The sequence below is a fragment of the Ascidia mentula genome, chromosome 4, assembly GCF_947561715.1.
Source record: "Ascidia mentula chromosome 4, kaAscMent1.1, whole genome shotgun sequence".
Taxonomy (NCBI): Eukaryota; Metazoa; Chordata; class Ascidiacea; order Phlebobranchia; family Ascidiidae; genus Ascidia; species Ascidia mentula.
In genome coordinates this window covers 5,799,396-5,817,790 of record NC_138569.1, presented here as the reverse complement: position 1 = coordinate 5,817,790, position 18,395 = coordinate 5,799,396, and the positions used below count along the sequence as shown (strand labels likewise).

Sequence of the window (18,395 nt, the reverse complement as noted above, 5' to 3'; positions counted from 1 at the left end):
GTTAATGTGACAATTCTAAAGCAATCTCTAGTACGTAAAACTGTCATTCAAACACAAAACTTTAAGGGACATCGTTCTTGCATATATCATGCAGGAAGTTTTTTAAACACAAAATATTTTTTTTATTTCATAATCTTCCACCAGCTGTCGCTGTGAAAACAGATCGGAAGAAAACTTCAAATATATGTTTTTAGTTTCCATGTTTTAAGCTACATCTAAATTAGTGTTGTTTTAAATGTAATCACCAAAACTTAGATTTTCAAAGACAGAAAACTTGTTATTTCTACAATCATTCACGGTAGAGTAGTCACTGCAATGGTCACGTGTTGTGTTCACGCATCAGCTGTCAATGGAAATGCCAACAACGTATTATATTATTTGCATTACTAATACTTTAAATTTTGGAAATTGCAGTATCAACGTTAATGAGAAGCGCTTGGTTTTTACTTTATAGACATAGGACATGCAATTATTTTCGAAAATAATAACTTAAACTTTATGTAAATGTAGTTTACAAATCTGACCATCAAGAAATCCGAGCGACATGGGCCACAAAAATGGCACTGACTCTAGTTTAAGAGGAATAACAATGCACATTCTTCATCCAAAAAAGAAGGAAGGCAGTTATTTACCAAAGCGGAAAACTTGTTTGATGGTTATCAAGACATTGAGTCTCATTTTGTTTTATTACATTTTTTCGATAGGTCTAACCTTCTACAACAAATGGATGTTCAAGGTAAAATTTTGTAGAATTGTTACAGAAAACCCTGTAGCACTTTCTTTGCTTTTCAGAGTTTTCATTATCCTTTGATGACCACCTCTTTTCACTTTCTATCTGTGTTTATTTATTCCGCAATTTGTCGCATTGTTTGCTCACGTTGTAGAAGAGACACACCCACACTAGATTGGGCTACCTACATCAAAAAAGTTTTTGTTCCAGGTATTTTCAGTAATTGCAATCTCATGTGACTGTTGGATAATCTGTTTGTTTTTTGCCACCAGGGTTTGCAAGTGCCTTGGACATTGGGTTGTCGAATTGGAGTTTTGTCTTTATAACTGTTTCCTTGTAAGTATGTGCAAACTGAAATATACAATGTCCCAATTTTGTTTCATTGCAATGTGTTTCACTGTGTGTGCAGATATACGATGGTCAAGTCCACTGCCGTTGTTTTCATTCTCGGCTTTGCTATTTTACTAAAGTTAGAGAAAGCTGTAAGTGATAAGTTTTAGCAATCAAGAAAAGTGCAGAATGCATGTTATGACCTGGATATACACAGATTGCAACAATGATTGTATGTTGATTACTTTTCAGAGGTGGTCATTGATCATAGTAATTGGACTCATTTCTGGTGGGTTATTTTTATTTGTGTATGAATCTACACAATTCAATTTAGAAGGTTTTATTTTGGTAATGAGCGCATCTTTTATCGGTGGCATAAGGTGGACTTTAAGTCAAATCATCATGCAAAAGAAGGAACTGGGTAAGTATGCACATAAACCTGTTTAAAAAGACAACTGAACAACAATCTTTTGTAGGTTTGACAAATCCCATAGATATGACATACCATTTACAGCCCACTATGTTTTTTGGATTATTTCCCCTTGCTTTGGCCCATGAAGGTTCGAGTTCCTTTATAGATGTATCCAGGGGTCCTGGTCCCCCTTTGTGAAGTATTTTGTCTGTTTTGTTAGTTAAATAATTGTTTTGTTAAAATATTCCCATCAAAACCGAAAAAAATTTTTTTGACCCCTTCTTTAAATCGACCCAAATTAGACTAAACTGAGTCCATGGTTTTGTAATTCGCAGGTCTTCCGTTTTTCTCATCTGAATTTATATTTGCAAGCGAAACATTCGCCAATATGCTTCCAACAGTGTTCATGATTGTATTTGGAGGTGTCGTAGCTTTCATGTTAACGTTTTCTGAATATTTACTACTCAGCTCGACATCATCGCTCACTTTATCGATATGCGGTATTTTTAAGGTGTGGAATGGTTTATTGTATACTTTTTCCGACTATTGTAAACTTGTAAAATCATACAAAAGTATTTTTATCTTTAAAAAATAAAATTTGCGTATTATCAAAAAGTGTAATGAACTAAAAATTACTCCAAAACAATTTTCGAAAAAGTTATTGGTATTATTAGTTTTGATAAAATGTGGTCGTAGCAGATAGGGGATTAGTAAAATACAGTTTGGCATAGTTGTAACTTGTGATTATCACAGTTGACAAATGATGTACTTACAATTGCAGGAAATTGCTACACTAGTCCTTGCAGCAACATATAACAAAGACAAGTTCAGCATGATGAATTGGCTTGGGTTTGCAATCTGCATATCTGGTATAGGCTGCCATGTGTTTTTGAAATACAAGCACACCGAAGAAGGTTGTAATGACAATATGGCTACATATTTGTAATTATCTTCAATACTAATCATTCTGATTTTGTGTAGAAAATGGAGAACAAAGTACTGAAGAAAATGTGCAACTCAAGCTACTCGATCATGTTAGTTTGGAGTCGGACAGTGAAAGCGAAAATGAGATTTTTAACGTAAATCACAGATAGTACACTGCATTACATAACAGTGGTTGGTGCTGGGAAGCAAGCGTTTTAAATTTTATTTTATCACAAAAAATGAATGTGTTCGGTGTTATGACCATTTGCTGCCTTTGACTAAACACAAAAAACTTTGTAGTTTTTTAAGGGTAAGTGGTGTTATGGGTAATTTACAATATATATTTGCACCTATTGGTTAACGTCTATCTCACGCCTGTGCCATAATTATATATATTATATTTGTTTATTCCGCTTTTTGGACGATACATAGGTGCAATAAAACAGTCCTAGCCTTTGTCAAGAACTTTGTATTTTTTTGCCTTTATTACCAACGTAAAAAGTGGACAAAAATGGCTGTATTTTGCAGTGTTGCAACCCATTGGTTGGTGGCTGTGAAAAAGTCACTTTGACTGGTGGCCGTAATCGTTATCCGTGTACTGTGTAGGATCAAATTTTTTGTTTCAGTTGCATCGTCTTTGGCCAAATAAATCGTGATAACTTTCAACCAGGGTTGTGTACTCGCGTGAAAATGACTGGTCTCCGATTCCTTCAGCTCAAGTAAAATGGTAGCTGTTATGACATGACGTCACTGGTATTCAGATTTAGCCGAATATCCTAAATGGAATTATCGTAATTACAACACCCAAAAACCGTAAACACAAGTCTCACAAACCTGCTTATACTATAAGCAAATATTGAATTAGTGGTCTATTGCCCGATATCCCCAAACACTCAGTTTGCTTGTCGAAGTGGTTAAGTTTATTGACAGGTTTTATTCACATAAAATCGAACAGCAGTGCGTGTTAATAATAATGTACGATACAAAGTAGTCGCTTACGGTAATTGGCATTGCAAAGACCACCTATAGTGGGTGAGTCACCGCTTTAAAACACAAAAAAACGTCAGTACATGAAAGATTTTAACCCGTGGCCAGCAGTGTACGATTGTAACCAGCATATAAAAACCTATGCAAGAAATGAACACTAAATGAGAAAAACAACACTTGAGAACTGCTGTCGTGGGCAGTTTCCTTAAGTATGTTTGCCGCTAAAATGTGGCAGTGGAAGCTACGCGTTACACAATGTTTCGGGATGACATCCATTTTCTGGCACGTGTCCCTATTTTCTTTTCCTGGAAAAACAACGGAATCGAGTTAGGAACATGTCAATAGTCCACAGTGGGCAGGGGCGTATGTACATACTTTCCGCCGATTGCTTGCTTTGCTGCTGCGCTGTTGGTGATTCCATAGGAGCACTGCAAAGTGTTAGACAATTAAAATAGTGGAAGAACGACAAAACTTCACATTATTTAAACGTCAACATAAAACAATTTCCTGGTTATAGCTGCGTAAATGTGAAACGCTATTATTTTTGCTTGTATTGGTCATAGTTTTTTAAAAAGTTGCCCCAAAATTTCAAAAAGCACACGACTCCGTCCTAATATGCATTGTTTGTTTTTGTTAATTTATTTTTTGGGTAATGGGTCCAAGTTTAACATTCAAGCGGGGATTAAAAACATGTAGACGACATACCGGACAGAACTAAGCAACAAAGACGATAAGCAATTTTACAAAAACACGGTTCTTACTCTTGTTTCGACGTCTGTCCAACACGACTGTTCACCAGAAGACAACTCGTCAACCGAGACATTCGACTTCCTTTTTCTATGACATAACAATGGGACATTTAAGTGTCTCTGCACTTTATGTAATAGAGGAAACAAACGTAATTTACTTTGGCGATGGTGGCTTCTTTTTCGGGTCGTGTTGTTTCAAAGTCTCGATATCAACAAACTGGACTTGCTGTCCACCGGTTCGTGTGTGGAAAACCTCTCCCTAAAATAAAGTAGAATTCATTGACACAGAGCGACATATTGTCCTGAATGGTAACGTTATATTATAAAGCGGTTTATAAATACTAGAACAGCCTGTTCATTTTATTTGTCACCATGTTATGATCTTTTTCGTGATTATTTAACCAAAATGTTGTAGCCTATTTGGTACAAGTACATTTACTTTATGTCCGCAACAGTAGCGCTCAACTATTAGATTTAACTTGTCAGCAAATAATTTCGTGTAAGGTGGAATTTTACAGTGAGGTACCAACCTTAACCAACTGTGTTTCAATCTCGCCGTTTCTGTCTTCACGCTGGTGAGTGAGCAAGTATTTGTGAGCTCCGGCGACGTCCTTCGGCGAGGGAACATTAACCACACGGTTTGGTTTAATACACGGCTGCATGATCGTTTCTGTGCAAACGGGAGGTTTTGAATATAAACACTATTGACCATGCACTCGATTGTTGTATGTTTTGTCGCGTACCGGTTTGAACGGTGGTGTCTGGTAAGTGTGCAAGCCACTGACCGTTGGCTCCTGATTTAGATCTTCGATGCTTGGGAGCTATTGGCGCAGCGGGCTGGAAATAAAAAAAAGGAATAGTGAACAATGCAAAGCATAAAACTTGTGTGTTATCTCCATTTATTTACATTCCCTGTTGAATGTGGCACCAAAACTAACTTAGCCTACGTTGTATAGTTGTATGTATTTGTCAACAAGCAGTTTTGCTGATTATCTGCTCATGCCACTATCATCCAACCAAATAAAATTAACAAGCATTTCAAATTAAAATCACAATCCACAAACCGTTCCTTAAAGCAAAGTTACGGAAAAAAGGTAAAAGTTGAAGAAATTTTAAGGCCCGTTTCCGTACCCTCTAGCTCATGGGTGATAATATTTTCATCGCCACTTAATGTCACCAAATTTTAAATACTGTGTATAAACCTATGAACCTGTACTACGTGCAAAAATGTTGGCGCGCGAAGTCATAACATTGTGACGAACTGGGACACAGCCGACCCCTTGCTTTACCCTGTGTCTAAAGTTGTCTTCCCCGTTGCGATTGACGTATTTGCACCCAAGGGTTCTTTCATTCTCCCTCTCTAACATCAAGTCTTCCCAGTCGCTTTCTGAAATATTATGGCTTCTACTTCTGGTAACCATTCCTTGTTGACTGGCCGAACGATGGCATTCGTTGCCCTACAAGTTTCAAAAACTGAGATTAAATGTTTTTCTGTTTAAGCCAGAGCTTTGTCTATAGCAGGGACGTGATCCTTAATACCAGTACCTCGCTTTATTTTTCTATCAAAACCTGCATACGTTTCAGTTTTCAACCTGGCCTTTATCATGCATTTTAATATCTGAAAGCTGTGCAATGTCTAAATAAATAAATTAAAGTCCGTGCCCCTGATCTTATCTATACAGCCTGCTTGGACTGCACTGTTCCAGCACAAAGTTGTACTGTTTTCAAATCAAATACCCTATTCTCAGTAGCATAATAGGCAATTCATAAAAAGAAAGAACACCAACCTCCACAGCAACACTTGTGCTGGATGATTTCTTTTTCGCCTGTCGCAAATCGTTATCAGAATTTGAGATGTGTCTGCTTTTGTTCAAAGACTTGGTTTCCTTGAGAAGATTTTCAGCGGAACGGGATCTTCGCTTGTGTGCAAGACGAGTTCTTGAACTTTCCTACGTGGAAAGAAACGAGATTGTATGTTGCCAAATTGGGTGTTCTAATCAAACTGACACATTTTCATATTAACATTCTCAATAAAGTCACTAATCTTTACATCCCAAATAACTGTGGTAGAGTGCAAGTGGCTTGATAAAAATAATGTGTATATTTGGCATATAAATTTATGGGCCCCTAATTTACATTCTATGAGAGCAAATAATGTGTACAGACACCAACAAGCCCAGAGTTGGGTGAAATCAGTCCATGTTTAATTGAAATCGCAACAAATATACCCTAAAGGCTTCTAGATAATTTTCCACCACAATTTTAGCTGTTTAATTGTTACGAAACTAAATATCCAACTGCAAACTTGAACACAACAAGTATGTGAACTTACTGATGTGGTGGGGGTTGATGGAGGTAGTGGAGCAACGGCTCTTCTTGTGACAGGTCTTCCCTCCCTCCCATCACTGATGATGTGTTTTAGTTGTCGCAGTTGCTCTGTTTTCACCCACATCTTTTCTTGCATTTGCGTTTGCACATTGCGAACTCTCTTGTCCTGAAATTGAATGTTGCAACAAGTAGTAAGTTGGGGAGATTCTTGAATTTGCTGAAATAACTGTTTTTCGAAATGAAATAGCTTGATTTTTTGGTCATAGCAACTTTATTAAACTTACACACTGCTTTTCGATTTGGGCTTTTGTGTTTGCAACAGTTCCACGAAGTTTCGTTTCAACTTTTCTCGTTTCCATTTGGGAATTCTTCAGCTGCACCTCTACCTCACAAAGCTGTGATGGAGTAAATATTTCGAGGATTACACAGTAATTTAAAATCTACCCCAATTTTGAGACTGCGTTACCTGATCTTGTAACTGCTTTTTGTCTTTCTCGAAGACCTGAGTTGTTCTTGAAAGAACTTGATTCTGTCAAAAATATTACATTTTCATAATTTGTAAAATGGGCGTAACTCTGAGTTGAAACATGTTTTTGAATTCCTTGATAAGATGATTACATTTCGCAGTTTGCATACCTTTGATTCAAGTTTTTTGACTTGGCGTTCCAACTTTGTCACATCTTTAGTTTTTGAGGAAAGTTCATTTTCACAATCTTTCAGTCTTGCCTGGATATCTTTATCATTTTGTGAGTTTGACCCCAAGTTTGATCGAAACATTGTGCCTTCAAACAAAAGTACAACTTTTTTTCACACAGAAATGATACGACTGAAAGTATCTTGGTGAGAAAACAAAAAATCAAGCACCATAGGCTTTTATGAAATTACAGTTTTATCATAAAACACATAAAGATTAAAATCTGGAGAACTTGTAATCAATTGTTCATTACCAAGTGATCTGGCAGTTTTTTTGACCGAATTCATCATGTCCATTCGTTCTTGAAGAAATGCTATGATGGAAGGAACAGTTTCACAATCCATCGAATCAACAACTTCCAAATTCGGAAAGTTGGAACCGATGTTCAACTCTAGTCCCTCCCAACCATCACTCTCACCATCATCTGTAACACAATAAAAATTATAACAAATAGCTGTTTTCGTTTCATACTTATTATATTGGACCACGGTTATGTATTTATTGGTGGTAAGTAAAACGTGCTGGTGAAAATACACTCTGGGATTCTGCTAAACTTTTCTTCAAATTTAAAACTGTGGTTGCAACATTCCAAACTGTTTAAACATACATAGTTAGTTATCTTTGTTTCAAAAAGTTGTGTTAGATTAAGTCCTGCCATGTTTAGCATATGAGGCATATATCAATCGGACATTTTATGGCATGTAAATGTGTAAAACAAAGATGGATATTGGATTCATTACCTGTTGTTGGTGTCATCGTTGTGGTTGTGTCAGACTCGCTAGAAGAAGGTAAATGCCTAAATCTACCACGCTGGTGTAACCGATGGCCTGCACAATTAAATTACATTCAAGTTTATGATGTTGAGAATTTTGTGCAAAAAATGTAACATACTTGTGGCCTCCTGGCTCAATTGTCTGGCAGCAGTCAAGTGTTTCTTCTTCTCTTCTTCTTTTCTGGTTTTGGCCTCCAGTGCTTTTTGCTTGACACTTTCTCGATCAATTTTGAAGACTTCCTGGCGTGCAACCTCCACTTGTTGAGCCATCTCGGCAAATTGCACCACATGCTACCAGACAAAATGAAGCAAAACAATTCAATATTTGTTAAAACTTATTTACAGAAACACATGAAACAAATGACCTGAAAAAATATTACTAAATTGAGTAATTATTTTTAAAAAACAAAATTATATTGTTATGCACAATTTAAAAGTTTTGTATAGGAAAGTGGTTTAATGGGGAAAAAAGTTGTTTCAAATAATTGTTACAAACATGAAGAGAAAAATTTTTAAAAATAGAACCAGTTTAAAGTTACCATATTTTCGTCATATTCCTCTGCATTTGGATTGAGACATACAACCATTTTGACCCTCCCATGACCTTCAAAGTAGCTTTTGAACAAATGAGTAAGCTTGGAATTTCTGTATTTGACCATTTCACAAGTTCCATTCTTTTGATTTTCCCTCAGTTGCTCCAAGCATCTACACAATAAAACATAATGTTAACTATTAACTGAATGTAAACCAAAACCAGGTGTTCTTCATTTTATACACGGCCTGTTAGTTCTCCACTGTCAAAATTTTGAGTTAAACAGTTCGTCCACTCCTGATTTAAACAAAAGTGTAAATGCAATGGGAACAAACCTCCTCAGTGTCATAAGTGAACTATTAATGTTTCCAGCCTCCCTTAGTCTTTCTCCTCCAGCACAAGTTCTTGCCATACGCTCACTTCCAGCCAAATCCACTAGGGACAATTGGCTTGCACAAATCAGGCTTTTTTCCTGCAATACCAACACACTACAATAACACAAGACATGCATGATTCACAATGTTTCATTCTATTTCTGTTAATGGGAAAATTATTCAACAACATTCACAAGTTATGCTGTACTTCAACAACCAAACATAATTATAAATACATCAATTTCATAAAATATGAGGTTTTATTCGGAGTAGCCAATGGTCAGGAAACCAAAAACAAAAAAGACCAATGTTAATATTGAAAAAAATTTTAAATGTAGGACATTCAAACTTAATATACACCACCCAAGGACTATATAGGTTTAATGCAATACAAAAGTTCAGAGTTAAAGTGACAGCAACACAAACCTGCAACAAATCTTCCCCAAGTGGATCTAGAGGGGCTTGCACAAGGCGGATGTTAAAAATACTGTGCGACCGACTTGACTCAGCGTTCAATTGAGTGTGAGCTATTCTTCTTCTTTCTTGTCCTGATTATATAACATAAATACACAGACTTCAAACTATAGTGATACGTGTATTAAACATTTGGTAATGATCCGCATACCTTGTTGAAATGCTGCAAATGCCTCTTCTGTGGATTTGACTTCAACCTGGGTGACTCCATAAACAAACATGTTCTTCTTTTTATCTTCTCGAAGACGTTTCGACTGTGGTGGTCTGTCACAATCACAGAATTTAGTATATATGTGTACAAACATCTCTTTTTGCAGCAGATTGAAAGTGTGTATAAGCTTTTGTGACAAAACACGTATATAAATACATTTATTGTGTACAAAAGCTAGATTAAATTTAGAATAGGCACTGACCCGGACATCCTGGGCCTATGCTCCAGCGACTAAACTACCGGAGTTTTGGTAACATAAAGTTACAAAAAATTACCAAATAATGACTGAAGAAAAAGTTGCTTAGAAATGCACCTCCTTTTTCAGTTTTATAATACAAAACCTACCGGGGTCTGTTAAAAGGATCCAGCTGTACCTCCCCAAGTAGATCATAAATATAATCATTGTAGATTTCAACGTAAGAAACAAAAACTGCATAGCGACAGTCCGGGTTTATGTTCTCTGACTGACAATGCTCCAACTCATATCTAACATCAGGAATTTTTGATCTGGCCCTAACAATAAGCATAGGTTAAGTGTTAAAGTAATTGTAAATGATATTTCAATCTAAAAGTTAACTTACTTGCTTGGAGTTTTCGGTGTGCTAAGCTGAGGCAAAATATCCCTTTCCTGTTTCTCCAACAGGGCTTCTGCTTCAGATTGCACACAAAACTGATTCATACAGTCTGGCACAAAAACCTAAATCAAATAACACTTAGCTTTGTTGTGTACATGTTTATAACTTTTAAATCACTTTTGAGTGCCAAAAACTTACATATTTTGAAGCCTGTACCCCTTCTAGAGAGTTAAAAAGCATATCCAGACACCGAGGCAGAAATCCAGGTTCTTCAAGTGTCCCAGTCATTGTGTAAGTCTTGCCAGAGCTTGTGACACCATATGTGAACAACAGTCCTGTGAAGTACATGCATTGTTTTAATCTGTTGTTTGTCAAACAACCTGACACCTGTTAAATGCATATATGAATTTGATATATCAGCTTACCGCTTTTTCCCTGTACTAAGTCCTCTATCATGTGTTCGGCTACATAATGGAAAAGATGCTGTTGGCCGACATTTTGATTGAACACTCTGTAGAATTGACAATCAGTCTGCATGAAAAGAAAACCATAATTGATTTCATTGAGATAAAACACACAAAACAAAATTATATAACCTTTTGTAATTAAACAGTCAAAATCAATTTACCAATTAACAACATTAAACTTTACAAAACTTACCACTCTATTTTCTAGTGACGATAAACGAATTGTTGCGTCATTTATCACTTCAATGCAACTCTCTTCGTTTTTGTTGGAGAGATTCCGTATGCGGGCACAGACCTATTAAATCACAAATCATTTTTTTTAAGTCATAAGCTAGTCTCCAAATGCTAGGCACTGTTAACAACAAAATAGCCTAATTCTACAAATAATTTTAGTGTTTACCTCCACCGGATCTGTTGGAGCATTGGGATGTCTTTGTCCAGGCTTCCGGGGTGGCTTCATAGGGGTTCGTCTGGTGGTAAAAGTATCAAAATTAAATTTTCTTATAACGATATCATAGGCTAACAATTCATCAAATTTAAGATGGTACCATTTAGACATATGTATTGTCAATTTATCAAAATTTATGTATTTGTTCTATTTACTAGTGAAGAAATATTATAAAGCATTTTTTTACTTACTGGGGTCTCATCGTTGCAGTGTTTTTATCCAGTTCAAAACAATGCAATCGACAGACTTATGTCCAGCTAAACAAAATACTGTGTGTTATTACGTCTATACTTATTGTTCTCCTGAAACAGCAAGAAGTGGATTGCTTGTTTGCATAAGCATTGGCTGAAATAAAGAATTAGCATAGTACACAACAAGAACTGAACTGGCATTACCAAATTTAACAACAAATGTGTTTGAACACGCTGTTTTTTGTGCAAAAAAAAACACGCTAGTAACCTGCTTGTTTTCGCACAAAAAAAACAATGAAAAAACACAAAATGCTTTAAAGTCACGCTTTTCATACACATATCAACACAAAACGCGACCGAACTGAGTTTTGATTATCCCGCTTACAGATTCATGGTCACCTGACTTCGCTTATTGAAGAAATAATTTAAACTTTTGCCGCTTGGAGCGGTATTTGATGCAAACCATAGAAATCAATTAATATAACTATAAAAATTAACTAAATAAATTTTTTTGAAATTAATCGACTACCGCTTTAATTGGTGGTTATTAACAGAAAACCCTAGTTTGCCCTTTTCCAAAACGAACAAATCAAATCAGCGTGACAACATTCACATGTTTTTCTCCGGGTCAATAATCGAATGCAAATCACAAGGCGAAATTCCTTCGATCACACAACTGCTTAATGCACTCCGGCCGTGAGACATGTTAGGCAAAGCCTTCCATTCTCCCATGTGCATATACTCGGAGCTCAGTTTGACGGGCATTCCGAACTGTTCCAGACCAGGTTCGTTGCTATTTACGTCCACAGTCAAGTTTGTGTATTGGAGAGCGTTTGGAAAATGTTCTTGTATGGCGTCTTCATTTTGGACGACCTCGTCATCGAAATATTCGACGTTGGAGCAAGTCGATATGTCGTCGTAACCGCCGAACACTGTCAGTTTGCCTTCCACGACACAAGCCGTGAAGTTTGATCTTAAAAATCAACATGCAGATAACTAACGTATAAGGCTGCGTCAGTTCACGAGATAAAAAAATTACGGGGCCAAATTTAGTTTTATTTGGACGCATGGCATAAGTTGTAGTAGTTTGACTTTGGCGGAACTTACAAAAGTAGAAGTTTCCTACTTTTTTCTATAAACAGGCCCCAACTTACATATGTAATGTATGTTACATGACTATACACGGTGTTTTTTGTTTTTATTGAAATTGACTGCTTTCCGGGTGGGATATTAATTTAAATTTCTTAAATATTCTCAAACCTTTTGGTAATCATTGAGGGAAAGCTTGTCCAGGTGCCAATCTCAGGGTGGTAAACTTCAGCCGTCTTTAGCCTGTGGCGACCATCAAAACCGCCTAAAACAATCAGCTTTCCCCGGTATGGAGCCACAAACACACCGGACCTCGCCAGTTTCATCGGCGCTATGAAAGTCCATTGGTTGAGATCGACGTCGTAGAATTCAACAGAAAAGACGCACACCCGTCCAGTGAACCCACCCGCTACGTACACCTTGTTGTCCATGGCACAAACTCCTGCAGGGCAAGGTTACAGAAGGTTTGCTAGTCACTGAATTGAAATATGTGTTCGGTTTTGTCGCTTGAAGAACGAGCCATAAAGCCCAAGTATACACAACAAGTGCCACATTGATCTCGAAAGTTGTGTATGAGAACGTGCAATTGGCAGCATTGGTCAACTTCGTTTGAGACACATACAAAAATGTGACTATACAACCGAAATTTATGCGCAGGGTTTGCATATGTGGCGGTTTATCTTCCTATCATTGCGCAGTCAAATGCTGACATTACCTGCATCGCTTCGCTGCTCCCGCATATTAGGAATCTGTGTCCATACGTTTGCCTGCGGGTCGAACTTCTCAGCTGATCTCAAGCGAGTCTCGTCTGCGCTCCCATCTGATCCTCCAATGGCGTATATAAGGCCGTTTAATGTCGTCACACCCACGTAACACCTCCTTCATATAAAAGGATTACCGTGTATGACTTCCTATGCACTGCGTGCTTGTACAACCTTTCGAAAACATTGGTGCATGGATATAATCACACATAAAGAGTGTACCACTATATTTGTTACCACATATGCTGTATTTAAAAAAGTAACCTGGAGGTGATATCCATTCCGTAATGACCTTAACAACAACATTGGCGTGTTAACAATAAATAGAGATGCAAAGCTTGGATATAGCCGCTGCCGGAAAACTGGTGATAGTTGATGAATACGGCGTGATGTCGTTACCGAGTATGCATGGAACACATTTTCCTCCACTGCTTGGTTGTGATGTCAAACTCTTCACAGGCGTTAAATGTTGTGCGCCCGTCGAATCCTCCAATGATGTAAACGCACCCATCCACATACGCCACCCCGTGGTAGGCCCTCGGTCTCTGCATTTTTAAGACGGAAATGAAACCGTCTTCATTATTAGCTATTGATGCCTTGCGTGAATAAAAACGAAGGTAAAGAAGATAACGTTTATATAACAAATGGTTCAGACTGCAAATTAAGGCGACGAAACTTAAATAAACACAACAAAGTGAGTGACAAAACGGACAACACACATCTCTTCTTTGAAGATCAATGAAAACACCAAATCAATAAAATAGCTTTGATCAAACTGGGCTGCATTGCCAGTCAGGGCTGGTTCCAGGCACACTTGACCGGTTTGGCTCAATCGCGCCTTAAAAGGAGACCCCCAAATACAAAAAAGGTAAAATTGCATTCTTTTTTAGGTGGAAGTACTTCCACTGCTTTCCTAGGAACTGCCCTTATGCGAGTGAACCTGATGATCTACTTAAAACATACGTTGAATTACTTTCTAAATTACCTGCAGCAACTGTGGGAAATATGACGTCGTAATTTTCCACTTGCGGCTGCGGGGTTCGTACGCCTCCGTGCTGTTGGTCGGACTGTTTTCGCACCAGCCTCCAACAACCAAGACGATGGAGCGCGGAAAGCGATGTGAAAACATGCTCGGAGCAAATTTTGCTTCCACGTCGGGTTGTAGCGCCACCTGGTTGCCGTTTTCGTCGAAGAGGGGGATTGTGGACGACTCGATCGACTTGTCAAACGTTTTCGCCGCAACCACTTCAGCCATGAATGAACTTAAAAGCATAAAAGTCAAAAATATTTTTTCCATGTCAGGTCGACTTTGTTTACATCTCACAAATTAAGAAAAAACGAAATTTTAGGTCCAAATACTAAAATAACTTAAACCTGTAACAAAAGGTTTAACAAAAGGTTAGGTTAGAAGTTCAGTTTATTAAAAAAATCTGTTTCTCGTCTCTGGACAGCCGTTTTATTGTTAAACTAATTGCATACTAAATTAACAATGGCAGAGAATTGTGCTATTTAACCTTAATCCCACAATTTGTTCTCAACAAAGATGAATATTGCCTTACAGACTATGTGGGCAGGTTGCGATTATTGCGTTTTTCTCCATAATCTTGAGCACGAAATCTTGGTCAACGAGGCCCCAACGTACACACGTCAGCAAACGACGCAAGTAATTTCGTCTGGTGGAAAAATCTTTACTCACCCACCTTGTTAAAAGAAACGCACATGTTGCACACACCAATGATAACAATTACAAATGAAGCGTTTTTCGACATATCCTACCTTAAAGCGATGAAAAACAACGCTCTTTCGTCTGGTATATTCAGTTCGCTGCTTTCGAGCAGTATTCTAATGTCTTCGTAGCATAAGTCCCATAGTTTGCAATCCCTTCTGAGATGAACAACCTCAGAAAAGCAGCGTAGTACAAAGGCTTGTGACTTTTCTCTCAGTAAATGAACGTAATACGTCCTAGGTAAAACAAGTAGTTATTTGTCTGGAAATTCGCGGATAGATTAACTATTTGCGTATTGGGTTCACCTGGCAAACGACCACATGTCCAAACAGTTTTCAACGGACAGAATGCCCAGCAGATGGCCAACGCAATGCTGTACAATTTCATCACATCCGAGATGATTCGCAACGATTAAAAGCTCCTTCGTTTCATTGAAACTGGAGAGATTGAGCTAAACATCGAGTCGTTAGGAATAAGGACTAAACACACTCTCATGTTGTGAATGTACCTCCCTGGTATAAGCGAACTGAAGGATAATCTGCAGAACTTCGCTGGTCACTCCAGGTATGGGAATTTCCTCTTTTTCGCCGCTTTTCCATCTTCCACTAAAGAGTACCCTAAAACATTATACAAAGGCTAGTAACGTACAACTTTTTCACGTGCTTGTAAAGTCAATGTTTATAGTCTGGTTACTTTTATGCCACTCGACAAAATCTGTAGTTAAACGCTCTTTATACCCAAAGTATTGCGAACATGTACAGAGCAATAAGCGATGTGCTGGGTACAATTTTCCATCAGAAGTGCGAAGCACAACGTCAAAAAACAAATTCTTCTTGCGTAGTTCGTTGAATGTTTGCCAGCTTTTGTGGGTTGATTTCCATTGAACTATTGACAAGGGACTGTTGCAGCTACACTTGGTCACTGTACGTAGATCTGTGAACAGGTAAAGTGCAACATCAATATTAACGTAACATTGCAAAACAAGCCTACCTTGCTCGCAATCTGCCCAAAGAGGACCATCTCCAGAAGCATTGGAAGACATAGGATGATAATCAACGTTATTTATTTAAAACGATCGACAAAGCACGAATCACTGCAAGAGGAATTTTGCATTCACAACAACAGCTGTTTTTTAGGATTGTTTCGTAATAAACGGAAAAACAGCTGATATTGAGCAATTTGTATATTTGTTCAACGCAATTTGAATGTTAATTTTTATTGGGGTGCACCACTTGTGTATAGTAAAAACGTAAAATTTGGTTATTCTTTCTGCCACTGTCGCATCGAATACCCAAAACGATGTAACTCGGATTGCCTCACCTACCGAGGATTCCATGTATGATGTTCAACCAAAACACATATGACACTGTGTGGTATCTATATTCTGTAACAACAGCACTTTAAATGACAATACTTCCACCGTGCTGTTGTTGTTGTGAGCTTATATAAACAGTTAATTTCCTACCACTTTAAACAATTCATTGTTTCATACTACGACTACCTGGCGGAATACTGGGTATAACACCTACGTATGATGACGCCACAATGTTGATTAACGTCCCGTTTATATCCTAGATCACTATTTCGGGCAGCATAACTTACTTATTTATTTACCACTGTGGTTTCTTTGACGTAATGGTCTGTATTGTTTTATTTTACGAATCTAATATCTATATCTTATACACGGAAGCATGTAGTTTTATTTCGTGCAAGACCTCCATACACGGGATGTACACCAACTCTGCACTGCTCCTTAACGGAAAAATACATTCCTCGTTGTCATGTGTGCTCTTCAACCTATTTCACGCATGGTTTACTTAGATGGCAGCCTAATTGTATTTTTTTTTTTTTTTGGACGAAAAGCTAATCACATTCACCATAATTTGGCCGATTTCGCTGCAAAACTTTTTAAACTGAGTTCTCTACGATATTGTACAAAACTATCGTGGCGTAGATAATTGTTCGCGAGGAGACACTTGCTCAATGTTACGTCTTTTATTCGCCTCTGATATACATTTGAACGCGCATATATTTTGCGTACCTAACGAGTCACCAATGCCAGGCGTGCAAACCGGAATGTTGAATCGGGAATATTTTCGTACAACGCTCTGACATCACAATAGCAATTATGGTATAGGCCATAGTTAACAGCGCTGACAACGAACTTAGGAAAGAAATTGCCAAATCGATCATACCCTGACATGAACGTTTGGAAATCTAGTTAATGCGGCCTTTTGCCCCTTCTAAAATAATTATTTATTTGTACCCTATGCTGAACTTAATTGTTTTTGTATAGTTATCGCTCAATCTCTGTCTGTTTTTACTTTCACTAATTTGCAACAAAAAACGTTTTATTGAAATGTAAATGAGGCAGTAATACAATTTTTGCACAGCGCGGAGAGCGTTTGTCAGGTTATTGATGCAGCTTCTCGTTTTTCGATCAATTGCTGAGCCAATTTTTGTACTACAGGCGAGCGGATTTTGCCTAAAAATGGACAAAGGCAAAATCAGAACCAACTGCCATGGCAAAATTTTGAAGCAATTACTGTGAATCAAAAAAAGCACAAATTTCATTTACCCTTTACTGAATCGAAAAATTCTTGTAGAAATCCTTGCTTGTTAAACTCCACCTCATACTCAAAAGCTTGGAGAATCATTTCAAATCGATCAAGATCCTTCACAAACTTTGCCTCGGGGGTTACCTGTGCTTCATACTCCTGTCACAACATTTTTCACATTTTCAATACTGCAATGGTTAAGGCAAATTACACGATTTACCTCAAACAGGGTTTGTATTGAAATATTTTTTTCTTCTGGCAGCAAATTTCCTAGGTGTTCCATAGCATTCTGAAATATAATTTTTTCTGAAATAGTCCAATGTGGTGTTGCTATGAAACTCAAGTGTTCTTACCTTTTCCAATTGCTGCTTTTCTTTTTTGCTTACATTATCTTCTGGTGTGATGTCACCAACAATGCACTCAGCCATATCATGTACCAAACAAAGTTTCAAGCAACTGAACAATTACTGTGATTATTGAGATAACCTTTCTTAAATTTGGGATCCACCACAACAGCAATTTAGTTACACTCACTGGTCAATTCGGACTTCATCTGCCAGTTCCGAGCAAGTCATTGCCATAATTGCCATCCTAAACATGTACACTTATGTTGGGACTGGGTCAAATTAAGAAATATTTTTCAAAGATACAAAATACTGTGCTTACAAAGTTATTGCAAAGGTACTAGTTTAGAAGTGATTCTTGCTCCTTTACGCAACTTTCATACCTGTACATGTGGTCACTGACCGATTCCGGATGTTTAATACCACGCAGGACCCAACCAGCTCGTTTTGTTTTCTACAAACAGATTCATGTAATTACACAGTTTGTTAGCAATCCAATCTTAGACTGCATGTTAGGAGTTCAACTTACCTTTAATTTTCCAATGGTAGTTAGGAATTCCAACATATTTTCCGCCATCGCAACTGTTTAACACGTGTAAATATATATAGACTATATCCGTTAAGACGACAAAATCACTTCCACCTTCAGACAATTTTTACCGACCACCAACAGACCAAAAAACTGGAAACGATAAAATATGTATTTATGTTGTGATGCC

The 18,395-nt window shown here is 37.5% G+C and overlaps 4 protein-coding genes across 4 annotated transcripts; 1 reads left to right on the top strand and 3 right to left on the bottom strand.

Moving 5' to 3' along the window:
* Positions 1–459: 459 nt before the first annotated feature.
* LOC145897572 (solute carrier family 35 member H1-like) lies at positions 460–3,031 on the top strand. Its single transcript, XM_082985919.1, has 9 exons — positions 460–736; positions 793–940; positions 1,003–1,066; positions 1,140–1,212; positions 1,313–1,481; positions 1,537–1,620; positions 1,808–1,983; positions 2,254–2,386; positions 2,454–3,031. Exons 1-9 carry the CDS (start codon positions 545–547, stop codon positions 2,564–2,566), a joined length of 1,152 nt encoding a protein of 383 aa, XP_082842045.1. The 5' UTR covers positions 460–544; the 3' UTR covers positions 2,567–3,031.
* Positions 3,032–3,360: 329 nt separating this feature from the next.
* On the bottom strand, positions 3,361–11,310 carry LOC145897449 (kinesin-like protein KIF23). Its single transcript, XM_082985753.1, has 25 exons — positions 11,199–11,310; positions 10,960–11,029; positions 10,753–10,854; positions 10,518–10,623; positions 10,291–10,427; positions 10,099–10,214; positions 9,863–10,030; positions 9,458–9,570; positions 9,259–9,380; positions 8,794–8,930; positions 8,466–8,631; positions 8,046–8,217; positions 7,895–7,981; positions 7,408–7,578; positions 7,097–7,242; positions 6,927–6,989; positions 6,745–6,855; positions 6,465–6,626; positions 5,920–6,081; positions 4,876–4,969; positions 4,663–4,802; positions 4,291–4,391; positions 4,145–4,220; positions 3,759–3,811; positions 3,361–3,688 (listed from the first exon to the last, which is right to left on the bottom strand). Exons 1-25 carry the CDS (start codon positions 11,207–11,209, stop codon positions 3,676–3,678), a joined length of 2,799 nt encoding a protein of 932 aa, XP_082841879.1. The 5' UTR covers positions 11,210–11,310; the 3' UTR covers positions 3,361–3,675.
* A 497-nt stretch (positions 11,311–11,807) lies between these two features.
* On the bottom strand, positions 11,808–15,826 carry LOC145897872 (kelch-like protein 10). Its single transcript, XM_082986326.1, has 11 exons — positions 15,765–15,826; positions 15,512–15,707; positions 15,283–15,391; positions 15,080–15,225; positions 14,825–15,010; positions 14,608–14,748; positions 14,034–14,310; positions 13,448–13,593; positions 13,003–13,166; positions 12,459–12,729; positions 11,808–12,171 (listed from the first exon to the last, which is right to left on the bottom strand). The coding sequence occupies exons 1-11, from the start codon at positions 15,814–15,816 to the stop codon at positions 11,808–11,810; spliced, it is 2,052 nt and encodes a 683-aa protein (XP_082842452.1). The 5' UTR covers positions 15,817–15,826.
* A 1,290-nt stretch (positions 15,827–17,116) lies between these two features.
* LOC145898876 (5'-deoxynucleotidase HDDC2-like) lies at positions 17,117–18,368 on the bottom strand. Its single transcript, XM_082987520.1, has 7 exons — positions 18,206–18,368; positions 18,060–18,130; positions 17,867–17,923; positions 17,686–17,788; positions 17,553–17,621; positions 17,353–17,491; positions 17,117–17,259 (listed from the first exon to the last, which is right to left on the bottom strand). Exons 1-7 carry the CDS (start codon positions 18,251–18,253, stop codon positions 17,183–17,185), a joined length of 564 nt encoding a protein of 187 aa, XP_082843646.1. The 5' UTR covers positions 18,254–18,368; the 3' UTR covers positions 17,117–17,182.
* Between the last annotated feature and the right edge of the window lie 27 nt (positions 18,369–18,395).

Excerpts from the sequence above, each read along its gene's own strand:
- LOC145897572 (XM_082985919.1), top strand. The coding sequence starts at position 545 with ATGGGCCACAAAAATGGCACTGACTCTAGTTTAAGAGGAATAACAATG. Across the intron at positions 1,067-1,139 it reads GTCTTTATAACTGTTTCCTT|ATATACGATGGTCAAGTCCA; the intron begins GTAAGTATGTGC and ends CTGTGTGTGCAG. Across the intron at positions 1,482-1,536 it reads CATGCAAAAGAAGGAACTGG|GTTTGACAAATCCCATAGAT; the intron begins GTAAGTATGCAC and ends AATCTTTTGTAG.
- LOC145897449 (XM_082985753.1), bottom strand. Across the intron at positions 10,428-10,517 it reads CTTAGTACAGGGAAAAAGCG|GACTGTTGTTCACATATGGT; the intron begins GTAAGCTGATAT and ends TGTACTTCACAG. Across the intron at positions 7,579-7,894 it reads AACGATGACACCAACAACAG|ATGATGGTGAGAGTGATGGT; the intron begins GTAATGAATCCA and ends ATTGTGTTACAG.
- LOC145897872 (XM_082986326.1), bottom strand. The coding sequence starts at position 15,816 with ATGTCTTCCAATGCTTCTGGAGATGGTCCTCTTTGGGCAGATTGCGAG. Across the intron at positions 15,226-15,282 it reads AGTTCGCTTATACCAGGGAG|CTCAATCTCTCCAGTTTCAA; the intron begins GTACATTCACAA and ends CTCGATGTTTAG. Across the intron at positions 12,730-13,002 it reads GGAGCAGCGAAGCGATGCAG|GAGTTTGTGCCATGGACAAC; the intron begins GTAATGTCAGCA and ends CTTGCCCTGCAG.
- LOC145898876 (XM_082987520.1), bottom strand. The coding sequence starts at position 18,253 with ATGGCGGAAAATATGTTGGAATTCCTAACTACCATTGGAAAATTAAAG. Across the intron at positions 17,924-18,059 it reads GTCAGTGACCACATGTACAG|GATGGCAATTATGGCAATGA; the intron begins GTATGAAAGTTG and ends GTACATGTTTAG. Across the intron at positions 17,789-17,866 it reads GATGAAGTCCGAATTGACCA|TTGCTTGAAACTTTGTTTGG; the intron begins GTGAGTGTAACT and ends GTAATTGTTCAG.